Source organism: Lampetra fluviatilis, chromosome 27 (genome assembly GCF_964198595.1).
Source record: "Lampetra fluviatilis chromosome 27, kcLamFluv1.1, whole genome shotgun sequence".
NCBI lineage: Eukaryota > Metazoa > Chordata > Hyperoartia > Petromyzontiformes > Petromyzontidae > Lampetra > Lampetra fluviatilis.
The window spans coordinates 9,769,953-9,797,327 of NC_136301.1; the positions used below are offsets into that span (position 1 = coordinate 9,769,953).

The following is a 27,375-nucleotide window of genomic DNA, read 5'->3' on the forward strand; positions in this document are numbered from 1 at the left end:
GATATCGTACTTATGTTTGCTGAACACGTCAGCAAACTCAATGAGCAAACCCCTCAATGCTCCCAATTGCACCCCGGACAAGTTAGCAGAACCCGCACACAGCGAGTCCAACCACTCAGTCCCCTCATCACTTTGAGGATGCGACTCGACAGTAAAATCTGCTTGAGCCACGAGCCGTTCCTCAACGGGCAGCGGCGCGGCGTGAGCCAGCACCGTTCCCTGCGCAATTACGGCCGGCCGCGACCCCGTATTCAGGACCATTACGAACGGCTCACTGTCCCCTCTCACCATGGTTTGAGCAACCGCTAAGTCGAGGCCCTTACTGGCTCTGTTTGACGGCCCCAACAGCACCCCCTGTGCCTCCGCACCCACCTCGAGTGGCTTCCTGAACCGAAGGGGTACTAACATTTGCGATCCCGGGGGTACCCGTACAGTGTGAGTCGCCAGCGCCTGCACCGTCGCACAAACCGTGCGCACTTTGATAGGGCTCGACAAGAAGGCAACCCGCCGACCTGACGGAAGCTCTATGCAGGCCTGATCAATAAGAATTTTGATGGGCATTTTTGACAAAAAGTCCGTACCTAGCAAACAGGGAACGGCCAGCGATGATGATACAAAAATAGGGCCCGCTAATTTAATGTCCCCAATGCAAATAGTCGCCCGAATCTGGCCGATGATCCCCAGGGATCCCCCATTCGCCGCATAAAATGGCACGTCTACCGGCAGAAGGGGTCTACTTTGGACGGGAAGGATGTTATAAATAAGGTCCGAGATGATGGTGGCCGACGCACCCGTGTCAACAAGCACCCGGACCTCAACCCCGTCAATGAACCCCGTTACCACGGACGACCCGGCTGACGCAGCCACGATCCTGTGGGCCAATTCGGACCACTCGACTGCTTGCGGGCCGCGTACGGACCCCCCCCGCCGAATTGAACCCCCGGCACCCAGCCGCGAACCCCCCACCGCGAAGCGGCGACCCGAATGTGCCGTGTTTGTGGACCTAACGTGTGAGGTGCCGCGACTTGCCGGGTTTTGTTGGGATGACTTGTGGCCCTGGTCGTCGTCCCGACGTGGTCCTGCGGTGCGCGGACGCGGGGCCCGGCACCCGGCTGCGACGTGACCCCGAAGGCCGCAGTTGTAGCAGACGACGGACGTCGTAGGTTTCGGTTGCTCCAGCTTGCGGGGCGAACGTGTGGGCGAACGACCTCCCGTTCTCCACTCCCCCGGACACGGTGCAGCGAAGGCCCGCTCCTGCACCGCAGCTGGCTGAGGTTCGGCGATCGTGGCGGCCAGTGCCGCATTCCCCGGCCATTTGCAGACGACCCCCGGCTTGCGTTTGAGGACCTCGTACGCGTGAATGCTCGTGGCGATCGCCAGGGAGCAGATCTCCATCTCGTCTGCCACGTTGATGGGGACCCCCAACTCGTGGGCCAACACCAGCAGCTGCTCCGTCACCATGGCGTCCTTCCCCTCCTTATCCATGCGGGGAAAAGCCGCGTCCGCCAAGGCGAGCAGTGCCGTGCGGTAGGCTAGCGTCGTTTCCCCAGCCACCTTCCGCCGATCGTAGAACTGGTGGCGGCACGTGGAGGGCGGCCCGAACACCTTCGCCATCAGGTGTAGTGCGGCCTGGAGCGTAGAGCGGGACGACCTTGCAGCAGATGTGAAGGCTGCAAGCGCGTCGTCGTCAAGCATCGCTGGCAACGCACGCAGGGCAGTGGTGTCGGACCACCCCGACATCTCCTGATGAGCGAGGAACCTTCGTTGGAAGGCTCCCCAGTCGCCCCCATCCGCCTTGAACGCCGACAGCGCGGGCAATCTTTGCTGGAGGACCCGATCGTCGTCGACGTCGGAGAGATTTTCCCGCGCTCCGCTAGAGTTGTGTAAAATGTCGGCTCGGTTGTCAGGCGCAAAATGGAGGGCTCCGGCGCGCGCCGATGACGTGGGCTGCGCTGCGCGGAGGTGTCCGGCCACGTGGCGTCCGTCTTTCCCGCCAATCGGTGGCGGCCCCCCAAAAACGGCGGCAACTTCCAGGCTTTTGGCGCGAAGCGCCCTTTGGCGGGAATCCTCCACCGTCGCTTCCTCCACGACCCCCGCAGCCGTTTTTCCGCTCGCCGGAACGGAGATGTCGGCCAAGACAGCGGCGGCGGCGAGTAGCAACTCCGCCAAGCGGGCGTGCGCGTCCTGGAGGCCGGTGTCGGAGGCAAGCGGAGCGTCGGCCATCACCGCGAAGTGCTGCATCGGCGGCAACTCCTCGTCCTCTACTCCCGAGGTCGGTGTCCCCGGTACGCAGTCGTCATCCCGACCTCGCTCGTGGGTACGGGTAGTCTTCCTTGTGTCCATACTTCTTGAAGACAGGTTTACTTCTGACGCCAGTTGTAATGTAGTAACTCCACGGGAGACGACTTCACGGGTAACACACTCTTTATTTTATCAAACTTGGTTACAGGTGACTAACACTTACTTTGTATCTCGGGTGACAAACACCCACTTCGCTACTTGGCGACTAACGCCCACTGAGTTACTCGGATGACCAACATCCACTTAGTACTCGGGTGACAAACACCCACTTAGCTACTTGGCGACTAACGCCCACTGAGTTACTCGGATGACCAACATCCACTTAGTACTCGGGTGACAAACACCCACTTAGCTACTTGGCGACTAACGCCCAGTGAGTTACTCGGATGACCAACATCCACTTAGTACTCGGGTGACAAACACCCACTTAGCTACTTGGCGACTAACGCCCACTGAGCTACTCGGATGACCAACATCCTCTTAGCTACTTGGCGACTAACGCCACTGAGCTACTCGGATGACCAACATCCACTTAGTACTCGGGTGACAAACACCCACTTAGCTACTTGGCGACTAACGCCCACTGAGCTACTCGGATGACCAACATCCACTTAGCTACTCGGCGACTAACGCCACTGAGCTACTCGGATGACCAACATCCACTTAGCTACTCGGCGACTAACGCCACTGAGCTACTCGGCTTCACTAGGTCTTCAGCTCCGTCTTCGGGTCTTCAACTGGGTAACTCTCCCCGAGTGCTCTCGCGCGTCCCCCTTTATACCCCACCTGCGGACGTCGCTGCGAGCACCCACTTATTCGACCAATCGCCGGGTGCTGGCTACGATCCTCTTTTCCCACATCTCATCGTGCCTCACCACTCACTCCGCGCCGCCTCGTCATCTGTCACTCCCGGCGCGCGCGTCCACACCACGCCCACAACGCGTGCCCAACCCCGCACCCCGCGCCGCCCCGTGATCCATCACTGTCACAGTCGGCGCACGTCAATACCACCACTACACATGCATGTGCGAGTTACGGACTAAGAGGTCGCATCGGGACAGACAGGTGCGACGACAGAGAGCAACGGAAGGGAGACGGCTAATTAAGGCGCATAGAGCAGTGATTGGCTGGTTGCACATGCAGGCGCAGAACAGGCGCCAGGCTGACAAGAGATTGGGACGATAGCGGCGGAGGGGGGGGGTCGCCAGCTTAATCAATGAGAAATTAATAAGGAGGAGGATATTATACGAGAGCGTGAGGCACAGTTGTTGAGTTGGTCGAAGTGAAGACAAGAGTACAGACAAGAAAAGTCCCAAGCCTCCACACCTCGCCCTCTCCCGTGGTGATGGCTTAACCCCCACGGGTGGCAAGGACGAGGTAGGAGAGGCGAGGGAAGAAAGGCTAGCAGTAGAGAAGCTAGCAGAGTGTATAGTGGAAGGCTAGCAGTAGAGAAGCTATCAGAGTATGTAGTGGTAGGCCAGCAGTGGGGCGAGCGAAGCGAGCAGAGTGTGACAGGCAGGCTAGCAGTGGAGAGGCTCGGAGAGTGAGAGCAAGGACAGGCTAGCAGCGGAGAGGCTAGGAGAGTGAGAGAGAGAGGACAGGCTAGCAGGGGAGAGGATAGCAGAGTGTATTGTGGGAAGCTACCAGAGTGTGTAGCGATAGGCTAGCAGCGGAGAGGCTAGCAGAGGGAGAGAGAGAGCGGAGCGAGCGAAGTGTGGCAGGCGAGCAGCGCAGGCGGGAGAGTTGCGACGGAGTTACATGGTGTTGAACGTGAAGAGTTCTGTTGAATAAAAGGGACACAGGAGAAAAAGAAAGGTGTCCGCGTGAAATAAAAACACTACACTAGTAGTAGGAGGCACTCTAATTTATTCCAGCCATCACAGGCACAGGGGATAACTATATACTTGGTCAGGACAGCCGGCACACTTCCTGACCAACAACGCCGAGGAGGTGAAGACGAAGATGTAGCACGACGAGTTCCATTCCAGACGACAGCCCTGACCCAGCGTCGGGACCTCCCTTTTATTTCCCCAGTGTGGCCTGGCTCCGCCCTCGGCCACAACCCCTGGACTAAGACAACTCAATTTCGGTGGCAAGGTTCTGTAAATAAACTCCAAAATGATGGTAGCGGATGCTCCTGTATCGATGAGCACCCGCACCTCAATACCTTGCACAGTCCCAGCAACAGCGGACGATCCCGCTGCCGCTGCTACGATATGGTGTGCTAGCGCGGTCCACTGCCCCGGACGCAGCGGCCATCCACCACCCGCCAAAACCCGACTTTCACGCGCCACGACACGACAAGGAGCGGCGATGTGCGAACCCGACACGGTCTGAGATGAAGATGCGTGAAGTGACTGTGTCGGCCGGATGTATGATGCGCCACAACTCGCCTTTGGGCTTGAAGTAGTGGAGATCGTCAGGGTGGAAGACGGCAAAGGCGTGAAGAACTGTCCCTGGTCAGCGCTGCATCCTTTAGAGATGTGGCCCCGCAGGCCACACATAAAACAGTTGACAGGGGCCCTCCATGGTGGAGGGAAGGTTCCACCCTGTTGTTTCCGCTTCCGTCGCTGTTCCATGTTGTCTTTCCCATGTGAACTCCCGGCTAGCGATGCACAGACTTGAGGGGGCTCCAAACTCTCCGGTTCGTCCACTTCCCCCGAAGGGCCTGCACAAGTGGCCACCCCGACTCGCCGTCGCATGTTACAATGGGCTTGGATGCATCGAGCCACCTTAATCGAAGTCAGGTTGTCCTCCTCCGTGGCAGGCAGAAAAACGTCGATCTCCTGGGCCAACATCAACAACCTCTCCAGTACCAGAGAGTCCAGACCCGCCTGCTCCATCTTCGGATATGCGGCTTGGGCTAGCGACATCAGTGCGCTGTGACAGGCGAGGGGCGTCTCAGCCTTCTCCCATCTTTGCATCACTAACTTTTGGTGCGCATTGGACGGCGGATCGAAAATTGCCGCCATTTGGGCGTACGCTTATGACAGCATTACCCTGTCCGCTGGGGGTACAGCATAAAACACCACCAAGGCGTTGTCGTCGAGGGTAGTGGGAAGAGCTCGCAGCGCCTCTGCATCTGTCCATCCCGCAAGCGCACATGTAGTGGCGAAACGTCACTGTAAAACCGCCCAGTCACCCCCCTGCAGCAGCAAACTTCCTCACAAAAGGCAGCTGTCTTCTTGGTTCTTTCGGTAAAGTCACGTAGAATGGAAATAATAAAATAATAAAAATAAAACATAATAAAATAATTATCACGACGTTTCGGCCACAACGCAAGCAGCCGTCCTCAGGTGAAGAACAGGTCTGTCGAGAAGACAGTCTGAATGACAACCCCAGGCTTGGAGCGTCTTTTTTAAGCTGGGTTGGAGGGGGGGAGAGCGCCTTGACAAAATAATTTGCATATCAAGAGGAATTTAGCATATTTATGGGAAATGCAGATATGCGATTAGTACTACTTGTGAAATGCGTAGGAGGTTTGGCGAGGGGTTTAAAGTCATTATGCCCGTGCATTATGCAGGATTAGCAGCATCAAAGGGAGCGGGTAGGGGTAGCATTAATAAAGAGAAGGAATGTTAATAGTATATATCTGCAGTAACTAAACCACCACGTAAACAACTAAAGTATAAACTACATAGTATCATCAGTATACTAAATATACTCTTCAATAAGCTGAGCTACTAACAGTAAGTAATACATTACAATTATACGTCGCAAAAAATATTATATGCTTCCAGCTAAACTTTATTCTCTTACATCACACGGATATACCCCGTACTATATACTGCCATAGACAAACCCAACATTAAATTCTATACTGTTTTATTATAATACACCACTCTATACCTTATTCATTGTAATATTACACTATGTATTATTCTACCTACCCTACTGGATATCACACTGCTGTATATTCACTATACAATTACGATACTATATATTACTTTTTACATTGTATAAAACATTACAATTGTATACTATTTATTATTATACAATCAGCTATACACTATACCATTGACCATCGCGTGAAAGATACTAAGAGGAAGCAACGAAATATGTCAATGGGAGAGTGTCGTGGGAAACTTGCAGCGGAGCAAAGAATCCATTCCCTGCGGAGAATACAAGATATATAGTCAATGCCAGTGAGTGGACTGCGGTCTGAAAGTCACCGTAAACGTGAACACAATCAGTTAAGATCCAAAATGGTTTATTACGTCCTTCCAAGGCAGCTGCTTCTTAAGGGACGGCACCACCGGGCGAGATGTCGGCGACAAATCGAATTTGGCAGGAAGCGATTCCCGCCCGCTCGACAAAATGGCGGCTGCCCGCGCGGGCTGCAGCTCTGCCTTTTTCCGCGCTTTGTCGACAGCGACAGCGGGGCCGTCTCCTCCACCTCGAGCTGCGCAAAAAGCGCTGCCGCCGCGGACAGCAGATCCGCGAGGCACGCGTTGCGCACACGCCGTCGTCCCCTAGACGGCAGCAGCGCGGTGTCGTTGTTCCCTTACCCTGCTCCGCTGGGATCGCCTCCTCAGGACCATTCTACGGGGTCCCGGATTCCGGGGCTGTCTGGGGAATCACTTCCACGTCATCTTCTTTGTCCTAGGCCACCAGGGTAAGAGCTTTTCTTTCTCGATGACTTAAGACATTATAACCTAATAAATGTACTTTCCCCCCTAAATCTATGCATATAAATAGGAAACTTGTGAATATGTGTGTCTGTTCAAGATGTTTAGCGTACTTCCCGACATGTAACATACTTGAAATTTGCCATGTGGGTATTTTCCAGACTGTACACCATGCAAAAATGATAAAAATAGACTTTGGTATTTTTTTGGGGGTGGGGGGGGGGCGCAATAATGCATATTTTTTGCACGGCATGTGAGCTATGACGTCACATTTGTCATGTCACCCATGCATGTGTAGTGCTTAGCGCGCTGCGCTACAAATCCGGCGACCCGAGTTAGATTACCGCTCACGGCCACCACCAGTGACGATTATTTCCACCGGTCCTGGGCCTCCCCTAGGTCGACTCAGCGAGTAACTGGTGTGGTGTGTGAAAATCGCCACTGGGGGGACAAAGGCGGCCGGGCGTGGTGCTGGCCACCCACCCCCTTGTGTACCGTGCCGGCCGTCATAGGTGCTCGCTAACAGCACTTGCTCCCTACAGTCTCACAGGCTACACGGGGGATCTTTGTCTTTATCCTGTGTGTGTGGGGGGGGAGGGGCAGCGACTGCGTAGCGATTCATGCACTGCGCTATGAACCCGGCGACCCGAGTTCGATTCCCGCTCGCGGCCACCACCGGTGACGATTATTTGAACCGGTCCTGGGCCTCCCCTAGGTCGACTCAGCCTTAAACGAGTAACTGGTGTGGTGTGTGAACATAACCACTGGGGAGACAAAGGCGGCCGGGCGTGGTGAGTCCAAGTCCCGGGCGAAGCCAGGTAGTAAAGCTAGTATAAAATGAAAGAGAAAAATATGTTTTTCTTTATCTTTAACACTTCTGGCACCAAATGTAGTGAGTCACTTCGGAGACACTAGTAGTAGAAGGCACTCTCATTTATTCCAGCCATCACAGGCACATGGGACGTAGCCCGACGGGTTCCATTCCAGACGACAGCCCTGACCCAGCGTCGGGACCTCCCTTTTATCCCCCCAGCGTAGCCTGGCTCTGCCCTCGGCCACGACCCCTTCTGGAACCTACCAGAAGGTTCTGGGCTTCACCTCATGTGTCCCCTCTATCACATTTACCCTACATTCCTTACCCCGGCCTATCACTTGACCTGCTAGTCGACCAGGCTGCTCCGCCCTCAAATGCCCCTTCTCTGCCAGCAACCAGTGCTACTCACCCTAGTGACTCATTCTATGTCATTGCATGCCCTGCTGTCAGACCGGGCTACTACACCCACAAATCCCCCTCTGCCAGTAACCAGCGCTACACGCCTTAGTGACCCATTCTATGTCACTACAAATGTGTAGACACTAAAAGTTGGAGGCACTTCTTTATTCATGTAGTGACATAGAATTGGTCACGTAGCAGCATAGTGCTGGCTGCTGGCAGGGAAGGGGATCTGCAGCTGCAGCAGCCCTGACTGACAGCAGGGCACGTGGTAGGGGAAAGGTTACAGAAGGGGCACATCGAGAACCCGCTAGTGAGTTCCAGAAGGGGGGTGTAGCTGGGGCGGAGCCAGGCCACGCTAACAGTATCAGAGGGCCATGGGAGGGGACCTCGGGGCTGTCGTTTGGAGTGGGATCCCTGTCGTTGCTGTTGAAGATTGTCGCCACCGTCGCTGTCGTCTCGTCGCCTTCGTCGCTGTCATCTTCACCTGATATTGCGCTGCTAGATGGTAGTTGGCTGTCTCGGTTCAGCGCCGTCAGTGTTAGACGGCGAGTGTTGTGAATAGGCTTGCAACTTACGTCAAGTTGAGTATAAGCGAGAGAGAGAGAAGAGTGTGTATCAGCGTAAGGTGTGTATTGTGCAGAGGGTGCTCGATTTTATAAAATAACTGCCTCCAAGAACTTGCGTCTCCAAGTAAGTCACTACATTAACAAGCACCATTTTAACACTTTTATAATAAGTCCATCTATGGTCAGCGATGTTAGTCAGGACAGTTGGTAAGCTGCCTGACTGGTGACGCCCCGAAATGGTGAAGCCGGAGACGATGACAAGAATGATGGTGAAGAACGATGGGAAGAATGGCGAAGACTTCAGCAGCACGACGGGGATCTCACTCCATACGACAGTCCCTAGGTCCCCTCCAGGGGCCCTTCTTATACTGTCAGCATGGCGTGGCTCTGCCCCGGCCACGCCCCCTTTCTAGAACCTACCAGCGGGTTGCTGGTGTGCCCTGTCACTTTTCCCATAGATTCCCCCCTCTGGTGTATAACCTAGCCTGCTGACGTCAGGGCTGCCAAAGCAGCAGATCCTTTCCCTGCCAGCAGCCAGCGCTATGCTGCTACAATACTATTTATCTATGCCACTACACATGTGTAATGACAGGGTGACACCTGCTGGCCTAGAAGGGGAATCACGGGTACGGTTAAGAAACAACCAATCAGAGAAGGTGTATCTGGGGCAAAGGTAAAAGGTGGGGTTAGCCGAGAAACTCCTGGAACCTGCTTGAAGGTTCCACGAGAGCGTGTGGCCGAAGCCACGCCTAGGGGGATATAAGGGGAGCGGACCCAGGGATCGAAGCTCGTGTGTGGAGTCTTGAGTCCTGGCTGCGTCGCTGCTCGCCGACATCTCTCTCCGTCGTCCGGCCGCGTGGAAGATCTCCTGCGTGGTTTCCATCGTTGTCATCGTCATGCCGCCGGCCAGTGAGGGCGATGGGACCACGCCGAGTGAGCGGCTGTGTGTAGCCAGTAGAGACATTACTACCTAGTGTTGTACTCAGTGTGAGGAAGAATAAGTGTTGGCCTGTGTTGTGCCCAGTGTGAGTAATAATGAAGAACTACCCTTTACACAACGTGTCGCGGAAGTCGCTCATTACACATGTATACGCGTGTGTGTGTGTGTGCACGTAGGGTGGAGACTTCACCCAGGATAATGGCATGGTGGCTTGTCCATCGATGGCAGGACGTTCCGCAATGAGAACTTCATACTCAAGCACACAGGGCCCGGGAAGCAGCATGCGCTAACACACACCAACTTACATGCGCTCATCACGGTAATACACACCCTCGTATGCACCAATACGCGCGTGCTACTTAACACATTAACACACTTGGTTTAACACGTCGGCTTTCGCGACCAATATTCATAATGAAGGTTTTTGGGTTAGATCGCGTAAGTATAAATGTGTCGTTACCCTCCACCACCCGACACACCCAATAAGTAAGGGATTTGCCACGTAAACAAACGTCAATTACATCTAGCATCATCAATGCTGCTGGACGTAATTATCAGCGAACGTTGTACTCAAATTGTAAATGTTGTGGATTTACTCTCCAACACACCGGTGGGCTGAATTAGTAACTAATTGGCGTTTGTTTACGTGACAATCCCTTACTAATTGGCTGTGGCGGATGGTGCAGGATTACGACACATTTATACTTACGCGATCTAACCTAAAAACCTTCATGAACATTGACACACACTAATATACAGTGTACGTGTGTGTGTCTAGAATGGTGTGTGTGTATATATTTAATTCTGTCTGTGCATGTAGGGAGCGATAGTGCAGTGGCTAGCGCACTGTACTACGAATCTCGAGTTCGATTCCCGCTCATGGCCAACATCAGTGGTAGCGAATATGTGAATATTCCAGGGCATCCTCTAGGTCAACTAAGCCTTTAATGAGGGGCTGATGCAGTGTGCAAAAATCAGCATTGGGGAGATAAAAATTGGCTCGGTTTGGTGCTGGCGACTTACCCCCTCATGTGCCGTGACGGCTTTCATAGGTGCTCGCTAACAGCACTTGTCCCAACAGTCTGTTACAGGCTATATAATGAGTCTAAACAGATGTTTTTATGAAAGATAAACTTTAAATGTACTTGTTCAAAGTTGTTATTATCAAATAAATCTGTAGGCAAGTGCTGTCAGCCAGTGTTTTTGTTTTCAGCTGACGCTCATGCGGATGAAGCGCGATGAACTTGCCCTAATTTGCACCCAACCGCAAGTATTCAAAACATTTTTGGGCCAGATCTGTAATCGACCGGTTTTGTGGATCACCCGCATGTACTTGCACATACCTGACCTGATGCAGTAAGCTATTTCAGTCCATTAAAAAACGACTGCACACAAAGTCCTATTATATTACTTTTCTTCTGTACTTTGGCTAAATACCACCTCTCATATGAACCTTGTGGCGGTACCCGGGGGTTCCATAGTACCCCGGCTCTCGCATAATGTCCGTGATGCAGTCATTTTTAGTCTGTTGGTCGGCGATGCGGAAATCGACTCATCTCGACGAGCTGTACACAATACACTATGGTGCATACGAGCGTTCAGGGTTTCAGCGCAATCGTCCTCGCTGCGTTTCGACATCACGGAGTAGCACTGATTTCGGATTGATTGGTACCCCAGTTGCAGAGTTAAGTACACCCCTAGAAAAAATAGTGTCCCTGAAATAAAATATTTAATTGCCCCGGCCATTTTGTATTATTTGTATTACCTCGGTGGTACCGCCATGAGGATCATATATCAGTTTCACTGTCGAGCGACATTTCTTAAATGTGCCCTGTGCTGTGTGTGCATATAAGAGCCTGAACATTGCCAACCCTAATGGGGACTGATTGGAAATATTCAGCAATTAGACATGAAATTCCAATGCGAGGTTCACAATAATGAGAAATACAAGAGGCTTTAATTGACATACCACTCAAGACAAATTTATTGAGACTTAGTTTTCCCCAATTCTGGTATTGCGAGACGATCTTCCCATGATTTGTGTCGATTTTCTTCTACCTCAGGTAGCGGAAACCCTATTGGGTACACACATAGGCCAGGAGCAGCTTGATCTCGTTGTGGATGATGACGGGCTCGGGGTGCAAGTTGTCCGGGAGACGGTGGGCCGCCGTCATTTCCCAGGCGTCCAAAATAACGACGGGCAACCCCGCCATGAGACGGCGCATGATCTGGTCGAGCTGACGGTTGAGCCAATCGGACTGGTCGGGCGAGTGGTAGCTGGTGTTGGCCGACTTGAAGATGACCAGCGTGCCGGGGGCTCGATTCAGCAGGCGGATGACCGCGGCACGAATGCCCCTCATGCGAGCGATGTAGAGAGACACGGGGAACCCCGTGAAGTGAGCCCACAAGCTGATCCCCACCACCGTGTCCTTTCCACCTGGGTTGTAGGACACAGACACGGACACGAGGACATGAGAACACGGACACACACACACACAGAAACGCAGACAGAAGGGCTTTTCCCAGATGTTTGTGTTCTTAGTGGAGTGGCTATTGTTGCCCTTGTTATTGAAGCGTGAGGTTGACTAATAAGCCTAAAAACCCCGTTTTCCAAATCGCTGGAATTTGCAGCTTGTCGGCCACCGCGTTAAAATATCACTGCATAGTTAGCACAGGTCACGGTGGTTTTGCCCATCTCGTACGGTTAAGTAACGACAGCCGCTTTGCAGTTCGGTTTTTCAGCTCTGCTCCATTTTATAGCGCAACCAAATGCAAATGTAGGCATTGTTAATTTTTACATTCAGAAGAACATGCTGCTACGAGGTAGTGTACTAGAATATTCGATTATTATAAACTATTAAGCTTTTCTGTTGGCTGTTGTAAGTGCCATTACTTATTCGCACAGAGAGAAATTCGCACAGAAAAGCACACGGACGAGGACACACACGGGTAGAAGCTCGACAGTGACGACGATGGAAGCATTAGAGCTACCGGCTGGATCGGCTCAGATGTGTGGTGGAAAAGAGCCATAAAATGCCACGTCTAGTTGTGGGAGAGTGAGGAGCATGGGGGGGTGTCTCAGAGGGGCCTCCTGACCGGTGAGGCCGTCGATCTCGTTGGCCACGTAGTGGATGGCGGCCACGGGCCCGCGCTGTGTGAGGAAGGGGAGGCCCTGCGTGCGGTAAAGCAGGAACGACTTGGTGGCCACGCTCGCCGACATGAGTGGGCCCAGCAGTGTGGGCGCGTTGATGTCGATGAACTTCATGTCTGAGAAGGGCAGGCGTGTCATATTTATTTTGCACAGCGCCGTTCACAGAAAACATGTACAATTATAAACAATAGAACATAATCAAAGGCCACTGAATAAAAAGTAGTTTTAATTGAGATTGAAAATACCAAGGGTATGCGAGTCTATGATAGCCTGAGATAATTCCACTGTCGTGGAGTGGAGGAACATTGGTCCATCACCCATGCAGAGAAGTTTTGTATTAGGGACCCACCACCGTGCGAGTGCATAACAGGAGAGCAGATCTCTTGGGTACGATGGAGCTAAACCACTCAGGGCCTTGTACGTTAGAAACATAATCTGTGGGACACTCGAGGACACCACGCAGGGGCAAATATAAAGCCACCCATCGATACAAACTTCTTTCTATTGTAGTAGAAAGATCTAAACCAGCCATGAGCAATTTCTTGAAATACACCCATGGTTCTTCAGGCCATCTCAAAGAACGTCATAGTTAACAGTATCAAAATCAGTGCCGAGGTTCAAAAGACCAAAAATAGATAATGAACAAAAATCAGCAGCCATAAATAAATCATGAACAACTGTGCTGTACAGTAATCTGAAGCCTGCTTTGTAGAGGGTTAATGCCCGCATTCGTCTCTGGATGGTTGTTTCATTGAAATGCCACAATATGCTTCAATTCTGTTTCTGGAAAAGGAGATTAGAAAGAGGCCAAAATTACACAGCTGGTCAGGGTCCACATTCTGTCTTCATCAATAGTTTGACCGTCGCTGTTTTAAAAGTGGTTTCAATTTTTAAGCCTAAATGGGAATTCATAGTGTTCGTCACAAATTGTATGTGAATAAACGAGGTAGACGTATAAAAGGAACATTATCTAAGGAACATGTTGTGGGTATCATCATGGAGTAGCCTGTATAACTTGTTACTGAAACCCGGATAGATTTAGAAGTAGCATATGACAAGGCTGCAGTTGAGATGAAGTGAATGACTCATCCATAATAATTTTGTAAAAAGAAATCAGGTGTGTCATTATGGTACTCCGCTGATGTTACAGTGACTTCATTCCAATACTCTTTAACGCAACGTTAGTGTGGCGATCGCCGTGTTTGACCATTGCAGAAAAAGTATTTTCATTGAAGCTTCAAACTTGTGGGATAGCACGGCGTACAGCCTAGTTGGGCGTCTACTAGAGAAGAGCAGTCTGTTCTTGATTTGTTACATACCACAATACCTTATGTAAATCTCCATTAACGATGGTACATCTCTAAACAAGGGTCCTCACGCCTGTGCTTGACGTCACGAGGACACGGATACGAGCCAGTGAGGAAGTCTGGGGCTGTCGACCAATCATGGGAGGAGACAGTGGCCGGGGGGGGGGCAATCAGGAAGCCCAAGCTGCCCAGCTGTTTGCATGTTCACCACAATTAAGTGTCGTTAATGCAGACAGGTTTCTTTGAATAAGGATTCTGTTTGGTGTTTTAACATCTTGAAACCTGTTTATTGCCAGAAAGGGTAAAACCTATTGTTATATTATGCAGGTAGGGAGTTCGTGCTGGAATACACGCGTGTGTGGCACGTGATCAGTGCTATACAATTGGTGTGTTCTCACTACTCAGGTGCCTTCTCATAATAAGGCTTTGTTAGCTGTATTAGCTTAGTTGTAGTGAGGCTACGTCGCGTGTGTGACCATTTCACTGCAGTAATTAATTTTAGGAAGCCGAGACGCACACCGCATGTACGGACTGTATAACACCAGTACTTAATATTTGGATATTGATATGCACGCCCAGAGTGGGTGCGATTGCAAGCCGCTTGAGAAGTGTAGAGAGGCTGGGTGGGCATGACTGCTACTGTTGCCAGAAGTTCGTGACACCAGCAGCCTCCACCAAGGGGCTGCATGAGAAGAGAGATCCAGGAGAACGTCATGGGGTATCGATACTTTCTAAGGAGGTTCCAGCTAGATTTAAATCTTTTGACAATTCCATTAATGAGCATGTAGCATTTGACATCAGAGTGGATCCCTGTCCTGTCTCCCACTCGTCTTTTCCACTGGCCTTGTGTAGCCGTCCCACCCTGTCCCTCTCCACCCATGAATCGTGACGAGGGGGACAGGTGGGATAAATAGAAACAAATAAAGTTTGGAGACGATGAGTAGATACTCTGCGTTGTGTTCTGTCCTCGGGAGAAGTGGGTCACTCCACAACAGCTGAGCACCAGGGGTTTGTGAAACGGTAAATATTTATTTCAAAGTGTTCTTCCGAGGAACGTTTGGGTGCCTGAAATAATGACCAGACACTCCCCCATCACTCTCCACGTCACACAATATCTTAGCTCAGTGACTAACCACAGAGTCCATCCCAAATCTAAATTGGGGACGTGCCCTGTGCTCCGAATAGTCTAGACACTGCTGGACGTGGCCTGCTGTGCACGTGAGGCTTTGGGTCCTGTCTCTGTTCATCATTGCCTTCAAATATAATTAAAAAAAATGCACAAGGCGCTCTGTAGTAATTACAGCAACACGCAGCAGAGTATAGAATCATACGTGTGTAGAGGTGTTACGTACCGGGGTGTAGCAAGCCATTACGTTGCGGTGTCTACATCAACGTCCGCATACAGCCCCGCCCCTCGGGGGGCAGTTGGGTATATAAGGCGGTGCGCGAGAGAGCTCGAGGCAGTCGTGTGAGCAGAAGAGCCAGTGAAGACTGAAGACCAGCTGGATAGCCCTGGGACTACCCTGACTCGCTGCTCTTATAAGAGCCGAGCAGGGCAAGCCAGGGGCGAGCTCAGAGCAGCGAGGTCTGTGTTCTTGTGAGGGCCAGACTCGTGTGGCTGAGGGTCGGACCTGAGCCGAAGCTGGGCCAGGTGAGTTAGCCTCCACTAGGATGGTCTGGGTTAGAGGAGTGTAGGAGCTAACGGGGAAACGTTAGCCGAGGGACACTGCCTCGGATAGACCGAGTGAAGGGGCCGTTACCCCTTTCAGTGTTAGGGTGCGCTACGTACCGTATAGTACCCATTTGTTAATAAAATACGTGTTGCCTCCGTCAACGTCTCCTGCGCTACTTACGCCGTTACACGTGTGTAAAGACTTGAACGATAAACTACGAGGAGCCATGATGACGCCAAAAGGCGCACAACTGCATTGTCTTTGAGTTGTGTGCCTTTTGGCGTCATCTGGTCCAACATCATGTGAGACTAGGCTCTAAGAAAAGCTGTCTCGGGTGTTGACCAATCAATTTCAAGGACAGTGCATACATTATCAGAGTTGTGTTTTTTTTTGCATTCCGACCGCAGGTATTGTGGTCAATGTAAACATGACTCCTTGTAAAAAGAGGTGTCAGTTTTGTTGCCAGATAAAAGGATAAAAACCAATTATCATATTTTTCTACTGACAAAGGAGGTTCCAATGGTGTATACGAGGCACCACTTTTCATTCATACAGATCAATCTAGGTGCGGGCTTCGTTGTTGATATTGAAGCTACACTTTTCCTTGAACATCCCCTCTCCTTGTGCTCTGCTCTTTTATATCTTTCCAGTGCCCTTTCTCAAATGTTCCCTCACTGTTTTTCCCTTAACCAATCCCAATCCTCCTCTAACAGATCCAAAATGTTGCCTCTGGGTTCCACTCTTTTTCCGGCTTATTCTCATTCAAACCCTTTCTTTCAATCACTTCAAAAGCCTGCCTCCCGACCAATCCCTGTGGAGGCCTCTATCTGCCAATCGGAGACCTTGGTCTATATTTTGACTCTAGATTTGAAGCTTTCGTGACTGCAAGGATTCATATTCTTAGGTTTTTTCGGTAAAGTCACGTAGGTAAAACATCAAAATTAATAAAAATAAAATAAAATAAAAATCACGACGTTTCGGAGGCAACACAAGTCTCCGTCATCAGGTGGGACCGTCACAGCCAGATTAGCTGCATCAAGTGAGGCAATGATTCAAGATGTAATCCCTTACTTTACTTTACCGAGTGTTAACATCCCCAGTGTTTAACAGTACTCTCTTCATTGTTCAGCCAGCATTGGTATAAACATGGGCATTTTCGTTCTTTTCTATCATGTGTATCAGGCCTCCCCTCCCCCTCTCTGTCCAATGCGTTGGCGTGTGCAGTAGTAGTTGCTTGCGCACAACCGCGTCCAAGCCGTCGTCCATCCTTTTGGCCCCGCCCCCCTCCCTCCCGATACGTTCCATTCATTGGCTACCACATTCTGATGAGCTCCCCCCCCCCTCTCCTCCCCCCTCCACTTGCTTTTAAGGGATTACATCTTGAATCATTGCCTCACTTGATGCAGCTAATCTGGCTGTGACGGTCCCACCTGATGACGGAGACTTGTGTTGCCTCCGAAACGTCGTGATTTTTATTTTATTTTATTTTTATTAATTTTGATGTTTTACCTACGTGACTTTACCGAAAAAACCTAAGAATATATTTTGACTTTAAACTTTCGTGACTGCAGGAATTCATATGATTGGTTCTTTCAGTAAAGTCACGTAGAGAAAAAATAACAAAATTAACTAAAAATAAAAGAGTTTAAAATAATAAAAAGTTATAAATGTAAAATAAGAAAAGCAAAAAACAAAAAACCCACAATAAAAATAGTAAAATAAAACTTACAAATTGCAATAATAAATTGAAAATAATAAAAGCAAAAAATTCCCGACGTTTAGATCGCAACACAAGGGGTTTTCATCAGGCGGAGAGAAAAGAGGGGGCAAGCTTCCGAAAGCAACTGCTTATAAGGGTTTCCAAAGTGAGTGGGCGGGGGACGAGAGCTGCGCTAGCAGCACGGGCGGGGCAGCCAGTCAGCCAGTCAGCCAGCGCGAATGCAGGAGCAGAACAATGGGGGAGTTGGGAGGAGGAGAGCTTGTGCAGCTGGTCTATCTTTGAATAACCGTTAGGCTGCACATTGACTTGGGCTTATTTTCGGTCCATACACATGTGATTCATTACGGGTAAGCTCACACCAGCTAGATTTGCTTTCCCAAAAGCTAGATTCAAGAGCCTTGTTTTGATCTGGCTCGTATCGAGAGGGCGCGATACTGGCTTGGCCCGGCAATACCAGTGGAAATGGGGTATTGAAGGCCACCGTTGATATAGATCATATAAAGCACTCAGAGCCGGTGGAACAATAGATGGTGAGTTCCATCTACCTGGCACGTTAGCAGTGAGGTGCAGGAACCACTGGCGAATGGTGGAGTCCCCGTACATGTAGAACCTCTTGCCGCTCAGGCACTTGGCCAGGTCTTGAAGGGCTGGGAAGGGCCGAGCCTTGCAGGACAGTGACACCCACTCATCGTTGAGGTAGAAGCCACTCGGGGAGGGCATGGGGTGGCCCGGCACACATGGTCCAAGGGCATTTGCTAGGATGGACACGCATGCACATCCAATATCATGTCTACAATAAGTAAAGATAAATTATATCGTAGACAAACGTATGGCAAACTTACGGAATTGTTACGATCTTACCATGATACCATCATTTACTTTAACATCCAATCTGTTTCTTTTTCCATGTTTATGGTTATGTTAAAGTCTGCTGAATTTATGAGATTATCTTCAGAGCATTTTTTATACTCTGGCCACTCTAAACAGGCGTGGCCACACACGGGATCGGTGTAGCTCAGGTTGTGTGAGATGTGAAGTGTGAGTGCTCAGCACTTACTGAGGTTTTGCGATGATGGAGACGGCTGAACCTCAATCTGACTTGGATCTCCACTGATTCTCACCTTGGATACGTTGCTGCATCACCCAGGAACAACGCACAGAAGAATGGGTAAATAATGGACCATACAGAAGGGAAGCCACATCAGCAGGTAACATGCAAGCAAATAAATTACTGTGAATGTAATATTAGTCTTGTCTGTAAATGATGAAACCCATCACAGCAGGAGAACACAAACTAGTAGGAAACACTATGCACTCAGGGTTGAGCTCATCAGCCATGCAAACTCATTCTCTTCTCTACTAATGCTCTGAAGTCACCCAACAGTAATCGTCATTTTGATGCTACAACCATCGTGAATATGTAGGTGAGGATTGTCACATAGGGGGGGGGAATCTCAGCTGTTACTTGCTGAAGAACCGGTTCTCCTGCTTTGTGAGAATATTTCTGTGTCCTCCGAGTGAGTGAAATCGCAGGGTGTCGCAGGGCAATTTCCTGGGCTTCTTGCAGAACCACATGTGTCCCGTAGCCGCGTCTCTGTACTCGCACATCTTGGACTTCATCATTAAGTGCGGCACCGCGTTGCACTCGGTGGCCTCGCCTCTCGCTCCTTCCTTCTCAAAGTAGCCGGTGAAGTAGATCTTGTTGGGCACCGAGTCGCGCAGGCGGCTGACGATATGCACGGCCTCGCTCGAGTGAACCAGCTTGACGTCTACGAGGGCCTCGCCTGGCCACGGCAGCACGACGCTCGCCGTGTACGAGCCGTTGTCGTGGTCCAGCACAGAGCCGAATACTCCCGCCCGGAGCTTGTCTGAGTAGACTTTGATGCGAAAGTAGTCTCCGCCATGCCGCTTGTCCCTGCCGTGGTGGTCCCTGGCCTGCACGCCGAGGTGCAGCGTGTCACCCACCGTGAAGTTGCGTGTCCCACCCAGCAGCCGGTAGCTTGTGGCTGTGGGGCTGGTGGACGACTCAAAGTCGAAGGAGGACGTGGTAGGCAGGCTTGGCCACCAGAGGAGTTGTCGCAGGTCGTCCATCTCAATGTCGTGTGGCTCTGGGGTGGAGCTTCCGAGGCTTGGTTCAGGCCTTACTTGACGGGGAGGTTTATGTGAGGGAGGGAGGATGAGGGACACCTGGGGAGGTGCAAAGAGGAAATTGTTGACGTAGGATCATGCAGCCCAGAGGGGCAGGATGTCGGTGTCATGGTGTCAACGTCTGCTTGGGGGATGGCGACACGTTTACGGCAACCTGTAATATATCGCATCTTAAAGACAATTAATTGTGGCAGGTGTGAAATAACCATCTCAATTCACCTTCAGGACTTACGGTGACGTCATGTCTTAGTAAGCAGCACACAAATGGACGTCCCTGACCCTTTCGTTGATATCAACTCGGCATACTATGTTTCGATGATTTTCATATTAGTCTGTGGATTTATTTTATTCTTTTGACTCATTCCCAAGGGGGGTTCCCGATTCGTGGACATTATTACTCCTACGAGGCTAAATAGAACTTTTGGCCTCAGGCCTATCCCAACCAACTGAAGCTTCCGCCTGTGGCTTGTCTACCCCATACTCCACGTGTTTAATGGCAAAACGAGCCCCAGGCAACAAGTCTGAGGCCTCCTCTTCGCTTTCAAGAAGAGACCAGGAACCCTTCCTGGATATGATGGTCTTGCCGAAGTTCGTACACCAGGAACATATTTCCTTCTGTGTAATGTTCTTTTGTTGAAGTACAGAGTTAGCCTGATAACTTTAATCTAAATCGTCTTATGGTTGTTTGACTTGCATCTCACTGGGATTTGTGCACACAGCGTCGATATATGGTTTTAGATTTGAAGCTTTCGTGACTGCAAGGATTCATACTCTTTGGTTTGTTCGGTAAAGTCATGTAGGTTAAAAGAAAACAAATAGATTAAATCACGACGTTTCGGAGGCAACACAAGCTTCCGTCTTCAGGTGAAACTGTCACAGCATGGGCCGCGGGAGAGGAGTTGTTGTGAGATCGTCAGTACGGCTACTGGAACTGAGCCTTTGTGTAGTAGAGTTACCCACTCGATATTCACAAACTCGGAGAGCAAATCGTTAACAAGGTTTTCCCGCTCAAACTAACGTTCAGGGTCTCACAAGCTGTGAGAGCTGACCGTAAACAAGGTTTTCCCGCGTGACCAAACGGTCAGGGTCAGATAGGGTGAATTGGGATCGAAAACCATATTGGGAACGACCAATCACAGGGTTCCACAAGGTGGCCGGGGATTGGACAACCTGGCCACGAGCAGGTATAAAGCCAGAGCGCTCAGAGCTCTCGGGGAGTTGAAACGACACGAAGACCCAAGACGGCGGAAGAAGCCTAGGACCCTGGACCAAGCCCTCCAGCCCTTATCAGGGCTAGGGTTCAGTGTAACCAGTGGTCGGGAGACATCTCCCTAGGTCCCGCCAGAGGACACTGGAAGAGCGGGATATTAAGTAGCCTGTAGGGTACGGGGGCTTGTACGTTCTGAGTGTAACGGGTGAGGGGACCGTATACCCCTCAGTGCATAGGGACTGTGTTAAATAAACGAATAAAAGTGTGTGCTACAAAAGACGTTGAAGAGTCCGTCTGTACAACACTACAGTGGCGTCAGAAGATGGAGACAAGACGAACGAACCGCACGCGAAGTCCCGATGATGCAAGCTCCGACTCACCTGTGGGTGCTGCGGGCGGCGCTGAAGATGTTGGCGTGTTGCCAGCCGCCCCACCACCAGCTGTGCAGCCGATCGCCGCGAGCGACGGCACCCAGGCTGCTCACGCCCGCCTCGCCCAGCTGCTGCATGCTGCAGCAGCCATCCTGGACCAACTTACCCTGGGGGCTGCGGGCGGGGAGGAGCGGCCGACGGCGGGTGTCCCCGCCATCGAAAACCCGGAAGAGAATGTCCTTCCCGCCGACGGGTCACGTGGGGGCGGAAGCCAAGCGCATGCTGGGACCTCCGGGGGCCAATCACAACACACCGCGTCATCGCTGAGCGACGCTGCCTCTGCAGGACCCTCCAGCAACACCGCGTCATCACGGCCGCGACGCCGTACAGTACATGTTGTTGACCAAGCCATCGCTGCGTTCGGGACCGAGTCCGAGCTTGACGAAGACGACGACACAGCTGCTCTACAGCAGCGACTGCCTGTCTTTCGCGAATTCTCGTCCACAGGGGGCGACTGGGCGGCATTTCAACGTCGCTTCCTCAGCCATCAGGAGATGGTGGGCTGGTCGGATGCACAAGCACTTCGTGCACTGCCAGCCACCTTGGACGATGACTCTCTCGCTGCACTCATCTCCATTCCCAAGCGACAAAGGGCGACACTACAAGCAGCACTTCAGCGGCTGTCTGATGTCTACGGACCTTCCGCCACACGCCACCAGTTCTACGAGAGACGGTGCAAGCCAAGGGAGTCGCCATTGGCGTTCCGCACCGCGCTACTCGCCATGGCAAGAGCGGCTTACCCCCGCATGGACGATGAGGCTATCGACGCACTCGTCCTTCAGAAGCTGCTGGAGATGGCGAGGGGGCTGCGCCTTGTCATCCAGGCCGTGGATGACGAGGACATGTGCTCACTGCGAGCTGCCCGGAGCATTCATGCTCACTTAATGCTGGACCAGGACGAGACCATCACCGCATCGGCTACGACATCGGTGCCTGCCAGCAGGGACAACGCTCGCTCTCCTGATCGAGTCTTCTCGACGTTCAGCGCGACGCCCCAGCGATCACCGGATCGCACCAGTCGCCGCAACGACTGGGAGCGGGGACGGCCCTTCCCCCGCGGCGACGCGACGTGTTTCAACTGTGGCCGCCGAGGCCACTTTTCTTCCGACTGCCGTGCACCTCGCCGCCGCTCCGCCGGATCCCGAGACCGGGACTACAGAGCTTCCAGAGCAGCGCAGCATAACCAGGCAAGTCGCGGCACCCCACACGCTCGGCCCTCATACACACCACAACACACCATTGACTCCGCTCGGAACACGGCGTATGACACGCGGCGTTTGGCCGACTCTTCGCGACCACTGCGACCCGGGCAGTGGTCAGAGCTGGCCCATAGAGTGGTTGCAGCAACGGCGGGTTCCTCGGTGGTTGTTGGTTCGATCGAGGGGGTGGAAGTGCGCGTGCTTGTCGATACCGGTGCATCGGCCACTATCATCTCCGAGTTAATTTACAACATACTGCCCGGCCGATGTCGTTCATTGGAAAAGGTTTCCATTCCGTTTTTCACCGCTAATGGAAGTTCCCTAGGGATTCTCGGGCAAATTCGGGCTCAAATTGCCATTGGCGATATTAAATTGGCCGGACCTGTTTTTGTGTCTTCTTCCCTTGCGGTGCCGTGCCTTCTGGGAACTGATTTTCTTGCCAAAATGCCCATTAAAATCCTTATCGATCAGGGATGTATTGAACTTCCCTCGGGCCGCCGGATGGCATTTTTACCCGCGGCCACGCATTCACGGACGGAAAATGCTTCCGTACAGGCTTTTGCGGCTTGCGCTGTACGCATTCCGCCAGGGGCACAAATGCTCGTACCCTTACGGTTAAAGAAACCGCTCGCTCCCACCGCCTCGGTAAATGGCATTTTATTGGGACCCTCCAACACAGCAGTTAACAGCCTTTCGTTGGTGGCCGCACAGACTCTTGTAGCGGGCGACAGGGAGCCATTTATACAAGTTTTGAATGTCGGTCTGTCAGACACCGTCATTCCACAGGGGACAGTGCTCGCTCATGCGACAGTGGCGCCCCTGGGGACCGGGGTTGTCGGACACGTAGCGAACAGTCAGCAGCCTCTCCCTCATAACGTTGACGAGGGATGGATTGACGCTCTCTGCGCGGATGCCGGCGATTTATCCGGGTCACAGCAGAGTAAATTGCGGGCTCTTTTGCGGGAATTTTCGGATGTGTTCAGCAAATCACAATTTGATATTGGCTGCACCAAGCTGCTGCGTCACCACATTGACACTGGTGACGCTGCCCCTATCCGCCAAAACCCGTTTCGGCTCAGCCCTGCGGAGAAACAGCATGTTAAATGGGCAGTTGACGACATGCTGGCGGCTGATATCATTTCTCCTTCCAACAGCCCCTGAAGTGCCCCGATAGTGCTGGTCAAAAAGCACGATGGCAGTCTTCGATTCTGTGTAGATTTTCGGCGCCTAAATAAAATTTCTGTGGCTGACGCATATCCTCTTCCACGTATGGATGAGTCATTGGATGCTCTGGCAGGGGCGCGTTATTTTTCCACTTTGGACCTTCTGTCAGGGTTTTGGCAACTCCCCCTCGACGAAGCATCAAAGCCAAAGACTGCTTTTCGGACACCACAGGGCCTTTTCGAGTTTAATAGATTGCCCATGGGGCTCCACTCGGCTCCAGCGACGTTTCAGAGGCTCATGGAGCTGGTCCTCGCTGGGCTCCAGTGGGACTCATGCCTTATCTATCTTGATGACGTTATCGTCTTTGGCCGCACGTTCAACGAACACATTGAACGGTTGCGCGCTGTTTTCGAAAAGATGCGAGCTGCGGACCTTAAATTCAAACCGCAGAAGTGCCACCTTCTGCGTGAGTCTGTGCGCTATCTAGGCCACATAGTCAGCCGCTCAGGTATTTCCACAGACCCTGAAAAGACTAAATGTGTCAGCCAATGGCCTACCCCCACCTCTGCTGGGGATGTTCGCAGTTTTATCGGGTTCGCGTCGTACTACCGACGTTTTGTGGCTGGTTTCGCTACAATCGCCAAGCCACTACACGCTCTTACAGCGAAAGGGCTGAAATTTCATTGGGGAGACGCGGAACAGGCCGCATTTGACTCCTTACGGAATGCTCTTGTAGCAGCACCGCCCCTGGCTTACCCCGATTTCGCAAAGCCATTTATTCTGGACACCGATGCCAGTAACACCGGGATCGGCGGGGTGCTGTCCCAAATCGTTGATGGCGTTGAGAGGGTGGTTGCCTATGGAAGCAGGGTTTTGTCCCCTGCAGAGCAACGTTATTGCGTAACCCGACGCGAGCTGCTGGCCATTGTTTACTTTATACAACAATACAAGCCATACCTGTACGGTCAACGGTTTACCGTGCGCTCCGATCACTCTGCGTTACAATACGCTTTGCGCATTGACCAACCGTCTGGCCAGCTCTCCCGATGGCTTGAAGTCCTCCAGGACTACAATTTTATGGTGATTTACCGTAAGGGTACACAGCACAGTAATGCGGACGCGCTATCTCGCCTCCCGTCAGAACAATGCGCCTGTTTCACGGGTTCTGGCCGGTGCAAACCGCAAATAGTACGCCCGGTTGCACCTCCTGAAACGGTTTCTGCTGCCCTTCCTTCCAATCCTGCGCCGGGTGTGGACCACCAAAATCCGCCAGCAAGTGACGACTTGCTGGGGATAACGTTGGATGAATGGGGTCGGCACCAAATGAACGACGCGTCATTGTTGCCTTTGCGTCGTCGCGCATGTGATTCGTCCTCACATTCAAGTAAATCGAACTCTTTTGCCATGCGCCGCGGTCTGCTCATGCATTGGGATGCTGATTCTTGCCAGTACAAAATTGTAGTGCCATCGGCTTTGCGGTGTTCGGCTGTGTGCGCAGCACACGAGCGATTGTCGCACCTGGGTGTGCACAAAACCATTGGCTTGCTAAAACTACAATTTTACTGGCCGGGCATGCTCCGCGACGTAACTGATATTTTAACGGGCTGCACCCAATGTGCGCAACGTAAACCTCCAGCGAAGCCGGCATGCCCACCGCTGCAGCCCATCACGGTATCCCGTGTGAACGAGCTGGTTACTCTCGACATTTTGGGGCCTTTCCCTACGACGCCTCGTGGTAACAAGTACCTTCTGGTTGGGGTGGAGTATTTTACACGGTGGCCTATGGCCTGGGCCCTCCCCAACCAGTCGGCAGCAGCCGTGGTGGACGCCTTTGTTCAAGGCTATGTGCTGGACAAGGGCGCTCCAGAACGGTTGCTGACCGATCAGGGAAGAAATTTTTCAAGTACCCTGCTGAGTGAGGTATGCCGCCTGTTGGGCACTAAGAAGGTGCGCACTTCGCCCTATCACCCCCAAACAGATGGCATGGTGGAGCGGTTGCATAGAACCCTTACCTCTATGCTATGCCATCAGGTTGACGAATCCCACGTAGACTGGGACCTGCAGATCCCAGGGGTCCTCGCTGCTTACCGCATGGCGCCACACGCAGCGACAGGGTTCTCCCCATTTTTCCTAATGTATGGCAGGGAGGCCATTCCCCCCGCTGATGTGCGGCTTGGGATAGAGCAGCTCCCACAGTCATCGAAGCTCACTGACCATTTGCGGTTCAACCTGCAAAAGCTGTCTGAGGCTCGTGATGCGGCGATTGAAAATTCTGCTTCCCGCCAGCGGGCAAATTCGAGGTTGCAGGCCCCTCGCACGTCCGTGCATCAGTGGGCTCCAGGTGATATGGCGTGGCTTCATTGCCCCCAGGTGCCGGTGTCCACATCGGCTAAACTCCTAAAACCATGGCGAGGTCCGGTTGAGGTGGTCCAGGTAATGCGCCCACAGTGTGTTAAGATACGTTGGGGACGACGGCGCTGGTTCGTGCACCCCTCTCGTCTGAAGCAATTTATTGCTCCGCGCGGCTCTGCGTCACACTCAAAACATGAGGGCCGAGCGTGTGATATGCCCGACGAGCTGGATGTCGCCCCGTTGGTACCTAATCCACAGCGCAGACGTCTCATTCCTCCCACAGATGATGCGGGACTGAGGGAGCCGTGCGAGCCACGAGTCTCTGCATGAAGGCCCCGTGAGCCGCCCAACATGTTTGCCAGGATGCCTGACCCGTCTACAACAAGAGTCTCTGCAAAGAGACCTTCTGACCCACCCAACATGTTTGCCAAAATGCCTGACCCGCCCAACATGTTTGCCAGGCTGCCCGACCCGTCTGCTCCAAGGGTCCACGCAGAGAGGCCTCCTGCCCCTGCTGACAGTTTTGCCAGGACGCCTGGTCAGCCTGCAGCCCGGAAAGGGGCACCCAACCCCTACGACGGGCCCGCGAAATACACACGGGCTAGATTGCGCCGCTTTTCTTGATTGCCCATCGTTTTTTTTGCGGCAGCTGAATGCTGCATGCGTTGTGCGTCGCGAATGTCGTTATTTGTGATTGGTTCTGACCATGTACATATGTTGCGTTGTTGATGGGGGGGGGTGTTCCTGTTCTTGTTGGATGTTCCTGTTCTTGTTGGTTGTGGCACACACACACTTTGATTCATTGATGGGGATTTTCTGCTTGTAACAGCCGGGACGGCTGAGGCTTCCGAAGGGGAGGGTGATGTAGTAGAGTTACCCACTCGATATTCACAAACTCGGAGAGCAAATCGTTAACAAGGTTTTCCCGCTCAAACTAACGTTCAGGGTCTCACAAGCTGTGAGAGCTGACCGTAAACAAGGTTTTCCCGCGTGACCAAACGGTCAGGGTCAGATAGGGTGAATTGGGATCGAAAACAATATTGGGAACGACCAATCACAGGGTTCCACAAGGTGGCCGGGGATTGGACAACCCGGCCACGAGCAGGTATAAAGCCAGAGCGCTCAGAGCTCTCGGGGAGTTGAAACGACACGAAGACCCAAGACGGCGGAAGAAGCCTAGGACCCTGGACCAAGCCCTCCAGCCCTTATCAGGGCTAGGGTTCACTGTAACCAGTGGTCGGGAGACATCTCCCTAGGTCCCGCCAGAGGACACTGGAAGAGCGGGATATTAAGTAGCCTGTAGGGTACGGGGGCTTGTACGTTCTGAGTGTAACGGGTGAGGGGACCGTATACCCCTCAGTGCATAGGG

At 52.2% G+C, this 27,375-nt stretch overlaps 2 protein-coding genes across 6 annotated transcripts; one reads left to right on the forward strand and one right to left on the reverse strand.

Moving 5' to 3' along the window:
* Positions 1-11,589: 11,589 nt before the first annotated feature.
* On the reverse strand, positions 11,590-21,471 carry LOC144942380 (NXPE family member 3-like). Of its 5 annotated transcripts, none has more exons than XM_078869209.1 (6): positions 21,241-21,471; positions 19,109-19,642; positions 18,560-18,636; positions 18,048-18,257; positions 12,748-12,918; positions 11,590-12,088 (listed from the first exon to the last, which is right to left on the reverse strand). In XM_078869209.1, exons 1-6 carry the CDS (start codon positions 21,366-21,368, stop codon positions 11,727-11,729), a joined length of 1,482 nt encoding a protein of 493 aa, XP_078725335.1. In that variant the 5' UTR covers positions 21,369-21,471; the 3' UTR covers positions 11,590-11,726. The 5 variants fall into 5 exon arrangements, with proteins under 5 accessions (XP_078725335.1, XP_078725334.1, XP_078725338.1 ...); XM_078869208.1 differs by having other exon boundaries at positions 18,968-19,642; XM_078869212.1 differs by having other exon boundaries at positions 18,968-19,689; positions 21,241-21,392.
* Positions 21,472-21,685: 214 nt separating this feature from the next.
* LOC144942381 (uncharacterized) lies at positions 21,686-26,675 on the forward strand. The gene is made up of 2 exons (XM_078869214.1): positions 21,686-22,478; positions 26,290-26,675. Exons 1-2 carry the CDS (start codon positions 21,786-21,788, stop codon positions 26,302-26,304), a joined length of 708 nt encoding a protein of 235 aa, XP_078725340.1. The 5' UTR covers positions 21,686-21,785; the 3' UTR covers positions 26,305-26,675.
* The last annotated feature ends 700 nt before the right edge of the window (positions 26,676-27,375 follow it).